General features: G+C 35.8%; 1 protein-coding gene across 44 annotated transcripts in view; it reads right to left on the bottom strand.

The window, feature by feature from the left end:
- Window positions 1-16,883, bottom strand: part of agrn (agrin) — a 467,750-nt gene that overhangs the window by 78,902 nt on the left and 371,965 nt on the right. For 39 of the 44 annotated variants that reach the window (XR_015522907.1, XM_087305965.1, XM_087305966.1 and 36 more), the window contains 5 exon segments: window positions 11,675-11,791; window positions 6,922-7,086; window positions 6,173-6,316; window positions 2,964-3,088; window positions 2,776-2,881 (listed from right to left, as the gene is read on the bottom strand). The exons of the other annotated variants lie outside the window; for them this stretch is intronic. Coding sequence is in view for 38 of the 39 variants with exons in the window: in XM_087305965.1 (XP_087162091.1) it covers window positions 2,776-2,881; window positions 2,964-3,088; window positions 6,173-6,316; window positions 6,922-7,086; window positions 11,675-11,791 (657 nt within the window). In the remaining variant the exon portion in view is untranslated. 44 annotated transcript variants of the gene reach the window in all.

The following is a 16,883-nucleotide window of genomic DNA, read 5'->3' as shown; positions in this document are numbered from 1 at the left end:
CGCCACAGCGGAATGAACCGTCAATTTATCCAACATTTGTTTTATGCAGCGGATGCCCTTCCAGCTGCAACCCACTGGGAAACATGCATTGACTCTCAATCACACACACACACACACACACACACACACACACACACACACACAACTGCAACTAACCCAGCTGAGGCTCGAGCCAGTGACATTCTTGCTGTAAGGTAACAGCACTACCTACTGCGCCACTGCACGGACGAAAATAAGGATATTAATTATAATTAATATTAAAATAATAATGTAATACAATGCACAGCTATTATAATTACAATGCAATTATTTTTTTATATTTCGATACATTATTATCGCAATATACTTTACATTATATTAGCGAATTTATGTAATCGTGTAATCACACATTTATTGACAAATATGCAATTATTAATGTACATTGATGTACACTCTTATTAAAATGAGAGTTATATTTTGGATTGTATAATGCAGTATAATACTGTAAAAATTTAAAGGTAAAATGTTTATGTACAGTAAAAATAAATTACAATAACTGTACTGTAAACCATTTTTACAGTAACTTACTGGCATTGCAACATTGCTGCCAGTACTGTAGTGTAAAAAAATACAGGAAACGGTGCAGCAGTCGACAATGAAACTGAATCACTTATGTGGCATTGACAGCACAGGCTGCTGTTGAAAATATCTGGCACCTGCCACTGGATCTGATCCAAAGAGCAGCAGCTGGCGATGTCCAGCACGCATTATGTCCATTTCAGATCAGTCCTCTGCGGACACCTCCTGACATGAGCTGGCACAGCGCTTCCTACATACAGCCGACATGAAAGTCTTAACCTTGGCCTTCTACCAGGTCCCTTCGCTCACACATAAACAGAGCGGGCGATCTGCGATTTAAGACTGAAAGACAGCGATACCCCATTCTCTCCACAGCCGGCGGATTGCAGGTGCTTCGCTCAGACTGTGCCGTTAACTCTGCTAATCCACACAGGGGTGATGCAAATCAAACAGCTCAAATGTCGCCCGGTTCCAGGGGATTCAAAGAAACCAGCCTGAAGCCAAGCTGCACAGCTCTATCTACAGGAGAGCATCTGTCAGGAAGCTTTTCCGATTCCTTGAACACCCACCACCCACATCTTACACATCCCATAGACAACTGCACACCCAGTGACCTCATTTCTGCCTGTGAGCTACTCAGTTTACACCAACAAACTGCAAAAATCAATTTCCTTAAGCAGTATTTATCACTTGATTTACAATTTTAAAACAACACTATATAGACCATTTCAATGTGGTGATGTCATTGGCCCATGAACAATTCCTGTTTGTTATGAAACTATTTGATAACCGTAACAAGAAGCAAATCAATCATAACTTAATGCTAAAACAGCTATCATTACAATATTTACCAATATGTGGCTCTTTTTGGATTCTCTGAAGCTATGGAAATTAAAAATGTAAAACAGGAAATACGTTGAGACTACGTTGGTCTATATGCACATGTATTAAACTGTATACAGTATTAACATGTTATTACAGAATATTGAAAACAAAAACGAAACATACAAAAAAAATAATGAAATAAATAAAGCATTTTATTTTGTTTTTCTATTATTAGCCATAATGTCAAACTTTAATTACTTTTTAAATATTTCCTAAGAGCTGTTAAATAGAGAGATTTAAAAAACTAATATATTTTGTTTGCATAATAAAGACTATTCATTCTACTAGTTTTGCAAGATACAAGTAGTTTAATTTATAGCCTTAACTAAGTTAATTCGAGTAACTATGTAAGTTTGGCTAATTAGCCCCCCCAAAAAAGACATTTACTTTGAAATTATTTAAAGGGCTGGTCCAGAGTGTATTTTTAAGGCTTGGTTGTTTATAAGATGCAAAGCAATGTGTGCTCATGCTTCATGTTATTTTTTCATACAGCTTACTTTGATTATTTACAGCTACTCAGCCAACATGAAAATGACTGTCATATTTCCTAGTTCCTCCAAAAGGCCTGCCCTCTAAAGGCTCTGATTGGTCAGCTAACATAATGTGCTGTGATTCGCGGATTAGCTTCATGTCAACAGGAAAAGCATCACGCCTCTAATAGCACGCGATTTTGCGCTGTATAAATACTGACAGACAGACAGTCCATATTAGATTGAGCCTAAATCAAACAGAAAATTAAGAGGACACAACTGAATCTCACACCTGCTCTCTAAAATACAATCTGACAAGTGTCTTTCATATATAATTAGGTTATACGCATGTGTAAGTAATATGAAACGATAACATATCTATTGCAAGTTGGTTATTTAAGATGTAGATTGCATAATAATAATAATAATAATAATAGTAAATACTGTAAAAAATGTCATACTGTAACTAATAATTGTAATTTTGTCTTAAACTATACACACACACACACACACGCAAGCACGCACGCACACACACACACACACACACACACACACACACACACACACACACACACACACACACACTAATAACCAATATAGGTTAAATATTAACCTTATACATAATAAATAAAACTTTACAATTATAAAAAGAAAAGTTCAAATAAATTCAGGCGATTAATAATACAAAATAACAAAAGCAAGTAAATAAACACAAAAGAAAATTCTCTAGAAACAATTTTACAGTTTCATTCAAGACCACATTGTGTGATTTTATTAGCTAGTTATTTATCTTGGTTTATTAATATCATCATTCACTCAGTTCAATGACTTAACCAATCCGAGTACATCAGACTAATCTCACCTTTACACTGGCCTAAATGCTCCACCTTGATCTCTTTATCTTGTCGGCATGCGATGGTCTTCAGCTGGCACCGGTCTGCATAGGTGACCCCATCAGAACCACATACCTGTCCACAAACATGCCAATTATTAAGATAGAAAGCATCATTAGAACGTGTTTTGAGAGTGTGCAGGTCTATATGAGCTCACCTTGGTCTTGTTTTTCTCATCACAATCTGGTGAAGGACACTCACAGTGAGCCTGTCCATTCACCTCCACGCATGAAGACCCAAAGTGGCACACAAGCTCAGCACAGGACTTGGGAGCCTTAGGTCCTGTTGAATAGTTAATGCATAATCTGTATTTACTACGTTTGGGGTATAAAAGCACATACAGTGGAGATCAAAAATGGAGAACAACCAGCAAAACATTTCTTAAATTGTTTCTTAAATTTTTACTATTTCATCCTATTTATTTGTGACCTCAAGTTACCTAAATCCTCTGAAAATAGGTTGGCTATAACATGAGAAGATGGTCACTCATTATAAATCTTGGAACTTGTTTGTGTGGATACAGAACTGGTCCAAAGTACACTTTAGTGATGAAATTATGCCTAATTTATTTGTGTAACCTTCAGATCTTATTGCACGAATGCTTTATCATTGCGTTTCTTTATAATTTTGGTCACCTGCGCCTTGGTTATTTTGTAAAACACTTACCATCATGGTAAAGACTGAAATGACTGAAACTATAAAGATTTTTGTTTTTAAGGGATGGTTCTCCCAAAACAACAACATTTGTTATTATTTTCTCACCTTTCGGTTGTCAAATCCGTTTGACTTTTTTTTCGGTTGAACACAAAATCAGTTGTTTTGTGGAAGCCATGAATTTCGTAGTATTTGTTGCAGGTATAAAACACATTTATGGTTACAGGTTACATGTTTTTGTGTTCAAGCAAAACATAAAACTCTTAAAGGTTTGGAACCACTTAAGAGTGAGCTCATGGTGAGCAAATTTTATTTTTGGGTGAACTATCCCTTTAAATGATATGTTTATAAATTGTTCTCTAATAATGATCTCTACTATAGATGTTAAAACATAAGCCAGGGTCACCTAATGCCGCTGAAATGTTTGTTTTTATGTAAGTGAAATCCCAGCATTCCCAAAAGCAATATTTGCTGGTCATTTCAGCATGGGCTACATGTTATAACACACAGCCGATGACATCCACCACTGAAATTCATCAGAAAGATGGCCTAGCATCAGTAGCAGAGCCGGGACCTTGTCTGGCACAGAAGTCTCCTCTTTACTCTGACATCTGAGCGCTGGGCTGTGCCGCCTGGCCTGCAGCACTGACTGGCTTCCTTTCTGCACTTTCATGTGGCAGCTTTTATCTGGCAGGAACGCGGCAGGAACACTGGGATTGTTGGGTTCATTAAGCTCTTCACTTCCTGTCAATAGCTGACAGTGACTCCATATTTCTCACCGAGCCGACACAGGGGGCGACGTCAAGAGAGAATTTCACTGTCACCCCTGATGCGCTTTTGAAGACTCAACTTTGAACTTCATTGATTTCATCAGATTATAGCATATCATTTTATATATACTTGTATTACTTTTATTACACATAATAAATGTATAAGCCTTTTTTTATTTTAATGTAGATATAACAATGTTGTCTAAGCCTTTGATTGGAATTATTATAGTTAATTTAAAATAAAATAATAAAATAAAACACAAAAAAATCTAATCCATCCATCCATCCATCCATCCATCCATCCATCCATCCATCCATCTATCCATCTATCTATCTATCTATCTATCTATCTATCTATCTATCTATCTATCTATCTATCTATCTATCTATCTATCTATCTATCTATCTATCTATCTATCTATCTATCTATCTATCATCTGTCCTTCCATCCATCCATCCATCCATCCATCCATCCATCCATCCATCCATCCATCCATCCATCCATCCATCCATCCATCCATCCATCCATCCATCCATCTATCTATCTATCTATCTATCTATCTATCTATCTATCTATCTATCTATCTATCTATCTATCTATCTATCTATCTATCTATCTATCTATCTATCTATCTATCTATCCATCATCTGTCCTTCCATCCATCCATCCATCCATCCATCCATCCATCCATCCATCCATCCATCCATCCATCCATCCATCCGTCCTAAAAACAAATACACGAATATATAAAAATCTATATTTTAGTATGTATATATGTGTGTATGATATGTACAGTGATCCATCACTATAACACGGTTCACTTTTCTCAGCCTCGCAGTTTCGTGGATTTTTGTGATTTGACATGCTTTTTTCACAGCGCATTGTGTTCTGCGTAATGATTAGTACATTGTGTTCTTTGTCCTGACTGGCTGTAGATCACTGTCAATCATTCTCCCGTGTGCCGTGTCTCCTGTACAGTATAGAATGCGTTTAGCTTGCCGAATTAACATAAATCTTTAAACGTTAGCAGTGTGTCTCTGAAATGCTGTACTGTATGTTTACAAGTTTTCTCCACACAATGTCGATGAAACGTTCTGCACCGTCAAAGGCACTTGCAGTAGCACCCAAAAGGCAGATGCTAATCATCTAACAAAAAGTTAGACTTCTGGATATGCTAAAGGTAGATAGAAGTTACGCGGCTGTAGGGCGCCATTACGAAATAAACAATTGAAGATTATTTAGTTTCTATAATCTTTGGTTTCTATAACACAGGACTTCTTTTCTATGAAGGTTTGAACTTTGAGATTGTTTAAACAAGAGAGAAAAGTGTGGAAATATCAATGCCTGTTTGAGAAAAGTGTGTAGCAACAGGTTTTACAGCCTTAAAACATATAATAATTGTAAAAAATAAAGCTGACTACTTTGAAGATTTCGCCTATTGCGGGTTAACTAACTAACTCCTGCGAATAACAAGGGACCGCTGTATCTGTATGCTTGATAATTATTAGATAATGGCATAAGCTCTACGTAAACTGGTCATGTAATCCTCCATAATTGGTCAATCTACACTATACTGTCTATCAAATATAATAATGATAAAATAACAATTTAATTTAATTAATCAATCAATTTGGCAATAACAAATAGTTAATCACTACCTCACACCATCTAATGCTTACTTCCCTTATCACACATGTCAGATTCGAACCCACACCCCCCTCACAGCTTACCACAACATCACGTTTCCTGACACCAAAAGCCTTATTAGTCGGCATACTTTTGCTCAACAAAGGCTATTAATTAAGCATCGCTGTCACTTCTACATGTGTCCAACATTGCGAAAAAACAGACCTAATTACACACTTCCTAAAACCACAACCTTAGAAGTGTAATCCTAGAGAGATTGTCTGAGTTTTGTGCTAATTAAAAGCCCGCCGTTACCTTTCTCACAGCCGTTGACTCCCATCTTGCTGCCATCGGGGCACACGTTGCATTTCATGCCCTTAACTCCAGGCTTACAGGAGCACAGGCCTGACATCTGCTCGCAGTCATCACGAACCGAACCCACTCCATCACAGTTGCACGCTGATGAAGAGAAAGAGAAAGAGGCCTGTCAGCCTTATCTGCTTCAACAGTTTTGATTAGATTCCTTGTCTCTTTCTCTTCAATTTCACTTCGACAAAAACATCAACACATCCGGCAAATGCATGCAATCTGGAGTTGCTCCAATCCGTGACCCCACAGCTCCAGCAATAGCGCTCGCTCTGTCGATGACCGCCGCAGTTCAAACCTGGGTCAAGATGCCCAGGGGTGAAAGCGAAACGTGGCTTGCAGAATGTGCTAATGCTCCCAGGACCCCTGGGACGGAGCACAAACTGTTTCAATCACGCTTGTTTTTTTTCCCGACAAACACACATAAACGGGGGTTATTGGTCTGTAGGCAGAACTTATAGGTCAGGCCACGTTGTGCTCTCATGCAGTTCCCATTACCCCACAGTGGCTCGGAGGCTTAACTCCAAATGCTTGTTTTGACAGAAATCGCATTTGCGGATGGCAAACGTTAAATGAGTAGCTTGTCACTTCGGATTTGGGATTAGAAAGGAATGTTTAACACATTTAACAGAAAATGCCCTAAGAGCACATACTGTATATATGTATTGCCGGGATAGGGAGAGGAGAGTGATGCTTACGTGTGCAGCCGCTCATGTTTTCTGTGACAATGCCACGGAAGTTCCAAAATCCGGGCTCACAGCGGTCGCACTTCAGTCCACCGACACCAGGTTTACAGGAACACTGGCCAGTCGAGGGGTCACATGTGCCTCCGTATGAGCCGTAATGATTGCACTGACACATACCTGTAAAAAAAAATAGTTTTTAATGGAGTTCACAATCTAGAACTTGATGTTCAATTAATGTGTGAACAGCTTTTAAGGAACTTCTAAAAAATAGATCTTTATGGACTTCCAAGGTTGTCTGTGTAAGCCAAGTAGCAACCTCTTGCTCTCCGTCATGAAGCTAATACAGAAGGTACTGAAACTGCAATTCATCAAAATTCTGCTAGTCCTGGCTCCATAATAGAGCACATCTCCATTGACCCCAATGCAAATATGGCCAACTTATTTTTTTTACAACTCATCCATTTCATTTATATCAAGTTATATTAAGTATGCATAATTAAGGGCGTGGCCACTTGATTGACTGCTAGGTCTCACTTATTGCCGCCTTGTCAACTCAGCTGATTCCGGCTGATTAGCTTCTGAACTCGGCATATATATCAAACTTTTGAGTTGTTTTTTTGTGGCTTTACACAGTCAGTTGCCTTTTGGAATTATTTCCTACAATTATCAGAAGATATTGCATGCTGTGTGCACTTTATTGTGCTCACAAACCATTTAAGTGGCCTCCATTTCCCAGGTGAGTACTTATACCATCTCTATAAATGTTTTTATTTTTTTTTTATTTTTTTATCATTAATTTGTTTTCCTCCTGTGGAAAAAAATGTCATAAAAACAATGCTTAGTGGCTCGATGTATTATAACAGTGTTTGTTTGAAGACTAAACATTTTAATGATATAGTACACAACTAAACACAAATGGTCAGAACATACACGAGTCGCAGGAAATGAATAATTAAGTATTTCTCCCCCACCAAAAAAAAGTCGTCGTGATGATGCGCGAACAAAATGGCGAATCTTGGCCACACCTACTTGTAGCTTCATTTGCGCTCTTTAGAAACTTATAGATGACGTCATGGATACTAAGTCCATATCTTTTACAGTCTATGGTGTAAGCCTGTAAACTGAATTTTAGGTATTAGGTATTTTTTGCCAAGGAATTCCAAAAAAGAGTAAATCCTTTAGTGGATTTCATAATCTAAAATGTGATGTTCCATTTAATTAGTGAACAGCTTATAAGGAAACTGTAAAAATTGAATGTTTACAGACTTCCTAGGTTGTCTTGTAAGCTTATTATATTATAATCGTTCAAGATGCATTTATAAATGTGTGTAAATGTTACACTCTTTAGAATTACCTGGCAAAAACATCCCAAGTCCTTCACCATAAAATCAGTTTACACATTTCTGAAAGCATCCAAAACAATTACAATGTTTTCAGATAACGCAGAAAGAGGATTTCCTTACTATAAAGTTATTGTCACACAAGAAAATGGATCAAACTATAGCTTCACACAGAACCATATAGTCAGTAGTTTTGAATGTACTTTAACTATTCTTATGTTGTTTGTTTTTATTTTATTGACTTCATAGACATGACACGATGCCAGTCAACTGAAGAGCTTGTGTAAGCATATCTACTGTAAATTACTATGGTCAGATCCCTTCTTTTCCACTGTTTTATCTATGTTGCCATTTGCGTTTATTTTGGTATTGAGTGGAAAACACAAGGCACATATTTACATATTCAAATCAAAATCATCAAGCACAAGTAAAAAGTTAATGTCTGCAGTTCATGTAATGGCCACCAGTGTCACTAATAGCAAAGGTTTCTGAATTGTACATAAAGTATAACTCCTACGGAAGACAATTAATAATACAAAAAAATAATTTTGACTTTTATCTCATAAATCTGACTTTGAATTCTCACTATTGTCAGAATTGCCTCCTTATATTTACTAGTTATTAAGAAAGAATTAAAAATATATAAACAAAATTGTCAAATTTATTGGCAGATAACTTGAAAATCTTACTTATTTGCAATTCTGACTTCTTTAGAGAGTTATGAGAAATAAACCACTAATTATTTTTATGCAGTGGAGAAAACAAGCTTTCATAACTCTTTTAATTTACAGTATAAGAGACAAATCATTAGGAGGACCACATAGGTCCATGCAGATGCTTTGTTTGCTTCCTTTCTGCATAATTAAAAATATATATAATGTTTTACATTTACATTCTTACAGAGAGATATAAATGACTTCCATTTAATTGTTATTGGCCATATAGCAAAGAAAAAACGGCGGTATAAAATGTTAGGTTAAACCATTTGCATTGACAGTGGATAAAAAGAATGAATGCTCAATTTCTAATACGGCTAGGGCAGACTTATTTGCTTCAGCAACTGTTGGACAAATGTTACATCATCTAATTAACATTCATGAACCTATAACATGCTCTCTTCTCAGTTCAGATCCCACATCCCTGCTTTTTATTCATTAAGCCTTGTTAGGACAGAGTTCGAGGCCTTTACTACCACAAGATATGTAAGAAACACTTTTAATGACACCATTAATATGAATAAGAATGTTCATTAATTTAAAATAGCTCTCTTATCTAAACCAAGGTTATATTTATTTTTTCCAAAAAACTTAAAAACATTAAGGTTGCCAAATTATCAATTTATCATATATTTTAAATGCAATTATCAATTATTTCTAGAATTATTAGAAACTATCTGAATGTGTACATTTGGTGGTCAAGAAATATTTCTTAGGGTGTGTTCTCGTTTGTTTATTATCATTTTTTCCTGGATCACTTAATGTTCAAACTATCATTTTTATGCCTGAAGGTAAAACAAAAAGCTGTGCTAATGCTAAGCAAAACATGATTATCATATGTGCATTTTACTTCCCCTTACAAAAAAGTACCAAAGCAATTAATGAGCTTCAGATTTTAAAATTAAATGACATTTACATATATCATTTAGAGAATTTCGCTTTCATTTATGCAAAGCAACTTAGAAATGAAGAACTTCAAATCACCAGAGAGTGAACTGTATTGTATTTTGTTAATATTACTAAATTAACCTGAACACATAAAAAATGCATGAATGTATGCATTTCGATTTTACCTTTTACCTAGATGGACTTAAGATCTGCCATCTGCCATGCACTCTTGGTTGGTCATAAGCAATTAACCATATGCTTTTAATTATATACTGGATCATGAGGTCGAAAACAATGATATTGCTATTTGAAGGACATCATATGACACACAAGTAATTGTTCTTACATGATCAAAAATGTATGCATGTTGAATGCATACGATTGTTAAAAACCCACTGGAGGGAGGGATTTTCCATGAAAAACAAGTTAGAAATTAATGGTGGAGAATCAGCTGATTTAAATGGAAAATAGAATAAGTAATGGGGTTTTGAAGGACTCAGTGGACTAGGAAGACTCAAGCAGATGTGAGCTGAAGTCTCCTTTTTTGCTTTAGCTTTAAAGTCTATTAGACCCAAAATACATTTTTGAAAACTGAAAAGATACATTGCAATGACAAGTCACATATAGAACAGCAATATATAGACGCTGTGACAAGTTTATATATAAATAATATAAATATTATAAATATAATATAAAATTTGACATATTAAATGGGTTAAAAAAGTGTGCAACGGGTACAAGTTGGCATTTAAATCATGATATCATTAGATTTATTATCAAATATCTTTACATTATTCCAAACATAAATACGTAAAAATCAATTCATCCAATAAACTTTTATTGCCTAAAAGTGATCAATATCTTAGATTAATTTCTCCTATCCAAATTGCTTGTCATATTTTTCAAATGCACTTCTCATATACACTTATATACACACTTTATTAGGTACACCAACTGCTCATTAACAAAAATGTCTAATCAGCCAATCACATGGCAGTAACTCAATGCATTTTGGCATGTAGACATGGTCAAGACACTATCTGTTGCAGTTTAAGACGAGCATCAGAATGGGGAAGAAAAGTGATTTTGATTATGGCATGGTTGTTGGTGCTAGACAGGGCTGGTCTGAGAATTTCAGAAACTGCTGATCTACTGGAGTTTTCACGCACACTCATCTCTAGGGTTTACAGAGAATCGTTTGAAAAACGTTGAATGGTCTGATGATTCTCGATTTCTTCTGCAACTTTCGGATGGTAGGGTCAGAATTTAGCGCCAATAACATGAACGCATGGATCCATCCTGCCTTGAATCAACGTTTTAGGCTGGTGGTGGTGTAATGGTCTGGGGGATATTTTCTTGGCACACTTTGGGACAATGAGACATGACAATGAGTTCACTGTACGCAAATGGCCTCCAGTCACCAGATCTCAATCCAATAGAGCATCTTTGGGATGTGGAGGATCAGGAGAATCACATCATGGGACAACAAATCTGCAGCAACTGCATGATGCTATCATGTCAATATGGACCAAAATCTCTGAGGAATATTTCCAGTGACTTGTTGAATCTGTGTCACGAACGATAAAGGCAGTTCTGAGGGCAAAAGGCGGTCCAACCCAGTACTAGTAAAGTGTACCTAACAAAGTGGCCGGTGAGTGTATAATATAATATAATATAATATAATATAATATAATATAATATAATATAATATAATATAATATAATATAATATAATATAATATAATATAATATAATATAATATAATATAATATACCCCCCCCCCTTTAGCACTACATTACTCAATAGATACAGTTATACGTACTAGGACATCCAGCCAGTCCAACACCCAGGGCAGCGGTCTTGTTATCTTCACAACATCCATAAACGGTTTGGCTACAGTGCTGGGAGGCAACAAGCTCTGGAGGTGGTGATACGATAGCTAGAAAGAAGATACACAGCAAACACACACACACACACAGAAACAGAGAGAGAGAGACATATTGAGATCCACAGCATTCTTAAGACAAATTAAACTAAACAATTCAAGCTGAAATGCAATTTAGTACAACACAATAAGAATCGCTTAAGGAGCAAGAGGTGGGAGAGCCTGCATCTGGCTGCCAGATAACAATTCTATTTACAAATCCTGACACCAATTCAAAATCAGGAAAAAATGATGCTATTACCAGCCGTGAAAACAAACAATAGGCCTCTCGTCGAATGTATGGTGGGTGACATTTGACACATTCTCAGGGGCCTGTTGTCTCCATTTGTTCTAGCGCCGTTTACACCTACACTGCAGTGTCAAACAAAGATTTATGGACTCCGTACTTATGGACGCAAATGCACAGGAGCGCAAATCAGGACGCACGGAAGTCAGTACACTCTCCTTGTAACCTAATTACACCATTCTGGCTCTCATGCGGAGGAAGTTTTTTTTCAGTGCTTAACTATAATATTGTGCTGGAAGCAGATGGCAGGTGCCTATTTGTCTAATCCGTGCTGTCATTTTTTTTTCCTCGCTCAGTTTTTCTGTTTGAGCGCTTCTTTTCTGGGCCATTGAGCCAAATGGTTGTGAGGTGGCAGGTTTGTTGTATTCAACTGTAATGGCCGGCATTGTAACTATAATAATAATAAAAAACTAGTGTGTTTGAGAATTCTGTCCTTTTTTCGACATATTTTGTGACATAACATGCTGTTTTGGTACAATTTAGATAGTCTAAGAGCAACCATACACGTTTCAACACACGTTTTTGGAGCATTTACATTTACATTTAGCAAACACTTTTGTCCAAAGTGACCTACAATTGAGGAGGCATTCAATGATTCAACAATATGATGTAATACAAACAAGAAGTGCTAGTTATACAAAGTAACTTGTTTGTTCTCAGATAATTTAGTGCTAGGGTAAGAGATGTTTTTTTATTATTTGAGAGAGGGAGAGTTTCTACAGGTGGTTTGTCAAGCCCACTCACCTGTGTGAAGCACACTTCATAAATGTGCAGTGTTTGTGTTGGTTAATGAGATGAATGAGTGTGTTTTCTACAGGTGGTGTGTTTAGCCCACTCACCTGTGTCGGGGTGGCTTGTTTGTTTATTCTCAAAGTTCAGATGACACACTTAATTAAATGATTTGTAGCTGAATTTGTTTTAAATGAACCAAAAATGTCAATGATCCAATGTGAATTCACCCTTAGGCCCACTCCTAATTCTGTTTTTGTACCCCTACTCCTTCCCTTTGCCCCTTGAAATGAAGTGCAAAGGGGAAGGGCTTCAAAATTTACCCCTAAGAAATGCGACAGCACTACAACACCTGCACACATCATCATATGTTATCGCAATCTCTTGCTTCATATGAGATCAGATGACTGCGACTGCTGTAGTTATTCCAGTTGTGTTTTTTGTTTTTTTTTGGGGGGGGGGGGGGGGGGGGGTATTTATGTATTTATTTTCAGGAAATCACTGAAGGCAACAATATTATGTTATCATGATGATATATTGTGGCAATAAGCTCATAACTGTACTGTACAAAAACAACATTAACATTATAGCAGACACTTTAAAAAGGGGATTCCAAGCCACTAGACTTTTCTGACAGGGTATTTGAGTGTCATTGAGTGAAAGAATGCTGTGGGACTGCTATACAGGAGATATTATTAGGGATTACAGATTTAGCTGTTTTTATTTTCGCGCTTTTTTCAAGCATGACAGTAAAACACGAACGTGGTTATGATTGTTTTGAAACATATGCTTGTTTGTTGTAAAAATTTGTAATATTGACAAAAAATAGTAATTTGTGCATCTACTGACTTCCATGTGCAGCCATGCTGCCACTCTAGATGGTGTATTCTGGGAAATTTTCATACCCTTTGGTCTCGAGTGTTGTGCTGAAAAAACTCTGTTCTAAGGGCTACCTACTGTAGCCCTTTCCCTTAGCCCTACGCCTTCAAGCTAAAGACAAATGTCGACACCTCTACCCCTTCACATGAATGCACAAAACGAGGGTAAGGGGAAGGGCTAGGGGGTAGAATTGGGATTTGGCCTTAATATTATAAATGCTAAAAAACAATGTTGTTTAATATTTTTATTGCATTATATAAATAAAACAGATTCTCACTATATTTATAAATTTTTATGGCAACTTTGATCATTTTAATGTTTCTGGGTGCATAAAAAAACAAGAAGAAACAAACAAACAAATAACAAAAAAAAAAATTTCAATCAAATATTTAATCTAAAATTATGATTAATCACAACTCAATTGCACAACTCAATTGCACAACTCAATTTATCTGTTTATATAATATAATATAATATAATATAATATAATATAATATAATATAATATAATATAATATAATATAATATAATATAATATAATATAATATAATATAATATAATAAAATATAATATAATATAATACAATATAACATAACATAACATAACATAACATAATATAAGTTCATAAATAAGTTCATTTATTTATAAAGCACATTTAAAAACAGCCACAAGACTGACCAAAGTGCTGTAAAAATAATACCACATATACTGTAGAACAATAATAACAAAACACATTGAAATTAAAAAGCAAGAGAAATAAAAGATACACATTCAGAAACAGTGTGAAAGTCAAGACATCTACATCTATATATAAACTTTAATATTTTTTGTTGATGCAATCTATTTCAACGGTAACCTAATTACACCATTCCAGCTCTCATACGGAGGAAATTTGTTTCGGTGTTTAACTGTAATATTGTGCTGGAGGCAGATGGCAGGTACCAATTTGTCTTTTCCATGTTGTAATTTTTTCCCCTATTGTCTTTTGCACTTCTTCTCTAGGCCATTGAGCCGGATGGTTGTAAGGTAGCAAGTTTGTGGTTCGCAGTTCAGAGCGAAGAGGACTAGGTTGTCGTAAATCAGATGTGCACATATAATAGTGATGTGTCGCAGTGCCTTTCATAGCATTTTGTGGCTCCAGAGATGGGTTTTGTCCACACCTCATTAAACTTCTCCTCTCTGTAGTGAGTCTATTATGACAAAGGTGCTTTTAATTTGATCCTTTCTTCTCGTCTCGCAGTGATTCTTCACCATCTTCCCACTATACTCATTTGTTTTACAACACAATTTTTCCTGACACAACAAGGTGCTGCTAAGAGTGTGACTGATCGTCTCGGGTTGTCGTTTGCTTATTTATTTAATTGTTAATCATGGATCATCGGTGATGTTAATGAAATGGATGTCCAATAATATCAAGTTGTTAATATAAACTTAATAAGAATGTGATGTCACACTATACTGAAATAGAGATTAAAGTGGCTCTGGTAATGTTCTGAAGGTGATTTTCAGCCAGTTGATTAGATTGAATAAATTCTATTTTTGAAATGAATGATGATTAAGTGTATGTAAGTTGTGTTGTTGTAACTTGAACAGTTAAATAAAATAAAAATATTATGTTAGGCACAGATAGCACCGTGATCAGTTGACCGATATACAGTATAGGGTTTCAGGTGTCCCGAGTTTTAAGTCCAAGCTCGTAGACCGTTCCCAATTCTATTCCCCTTTCTCTCTCCAACTTAATTTCTTATCTACACACTATCCTATAATAATAAAAGCAAAAACACAAAAAAAATTTATCTTTAAAAGTATATATAAAAATTAAAACATCACATGAAAAAAAGTTTAACAATGATATTATTAGAAATTCTGCTTTGACATCTAGTTAAAATATAATGGGTTGAAGTTTTATATATATGTATATTTTGCTCTCATTTGTAGCATAGTATGATATAGTAAGATTATTTATTCTTTTAAAGTCAAGCCCGAAATATTCCATACCCATGGCAAATTCTGAACTAAAGTTACTTTTATTCAACCAGCAAGTTTTTTAAATTTAATTAATTTATTTTTTTGACTGGAAGTGACATAGAATTCTCCCAAAAGATAATAAAATGATGTACAAGTAGAATCCTCGTGAAAAAAAAAAACATTTCCAAAGTCACTTTAAGTCAAGTATTTGTCATGTAAGTGGGGAAATTCTCCAAATCATATTCTCCAAAATTGATGGCCAAGCTTACAATTGAATTTCATATTAGGTATCACCAATACAATTAAACAACAACCGTGTCTTTAGTTTTATTACTAAACATCCAAATCACAAAATATCTGTATAAATTAACGTCTGGTCCGAGCCCCTCCCCCAGAGTATCGTCAATCTATATCGATTTACGATTGGCTAATGTACTAAAAGGCAGGCTTTATTTGCCAAATAGCGATCGATGATCTGCACCTGTACTAGTAGGCAAGGCTTTATTCACCATATTGACAGTACATTTTTTCCCATCCAAAACTATACGAGTTTCTCAGCTTTGATTTACATTTAAACAAAAACTTTAACTAAAACTTTGCTAGGGGTATGAATCATTTCAGGTTTTACTGTATATATTTTCAAAATGATCTGTTAGAATAAGCATGATGTTTATTAAATATTTAATATGTACAGTTGAAGTCAAAATTATTAACCTCCTGTGATATTTTGTCTTCTTCAAATATTTCCCAAAAGATATTTAACAGAGTGAGGATATTTCACAGTATTTTATATAGATGTTTTTTTCTTTTGGAGAACGTCTCGGGTTACGTATGTAACCATAGTTCCCCGAGAGGGAACGAGACACTGCGTCTAACCAGAACGCTAGGGGAACACCTCTTTTATACGCGTCTTGAAGCACATGTGAAATCAATCTAATGTAATTAAGCAGGTGTCGTCAGACCAGAGAGTATAAAAGCCTGTACTGAGCATTCAGTATCAACTTCGAATTTGCTTGAAAGAAGTAACAGGCAGAAGAGAGTATGGCGGAATACGCAGTGTCTCGTTCCCTCTCGGGGAACTATGGTTACATACGTAACCCGAGACGTTCCCCTTCTAGGGAACTTCAACACTGCGTCTAACCAGAACGCTAGGGGAACGCAATACCCACTAGGCCAGACTCACTGCTGACTGTGAACGCACACTACGCAGTGAGAATAGAGGACC

This window comes from Danio rerio, chromosome 23 (assembly GCF_052040795.2).
Source record: "Danio rerio strain M-AB ecotype USA chromosome 23, GRCz13ab, whole genome shotgun sequence".
In the NCBI taxonomy this organism is placed as follows: domain Eukaryota; kingdom Metazoa; phylum Chordata; class Actinopteri; order Cypriniformes; family Danionidae; genus Danio; species Danio rerio.
Note: the sequence above shows the minus strand (reverse complement) of the source record. Positions and strands in the feature narration are given on the sequence as shown.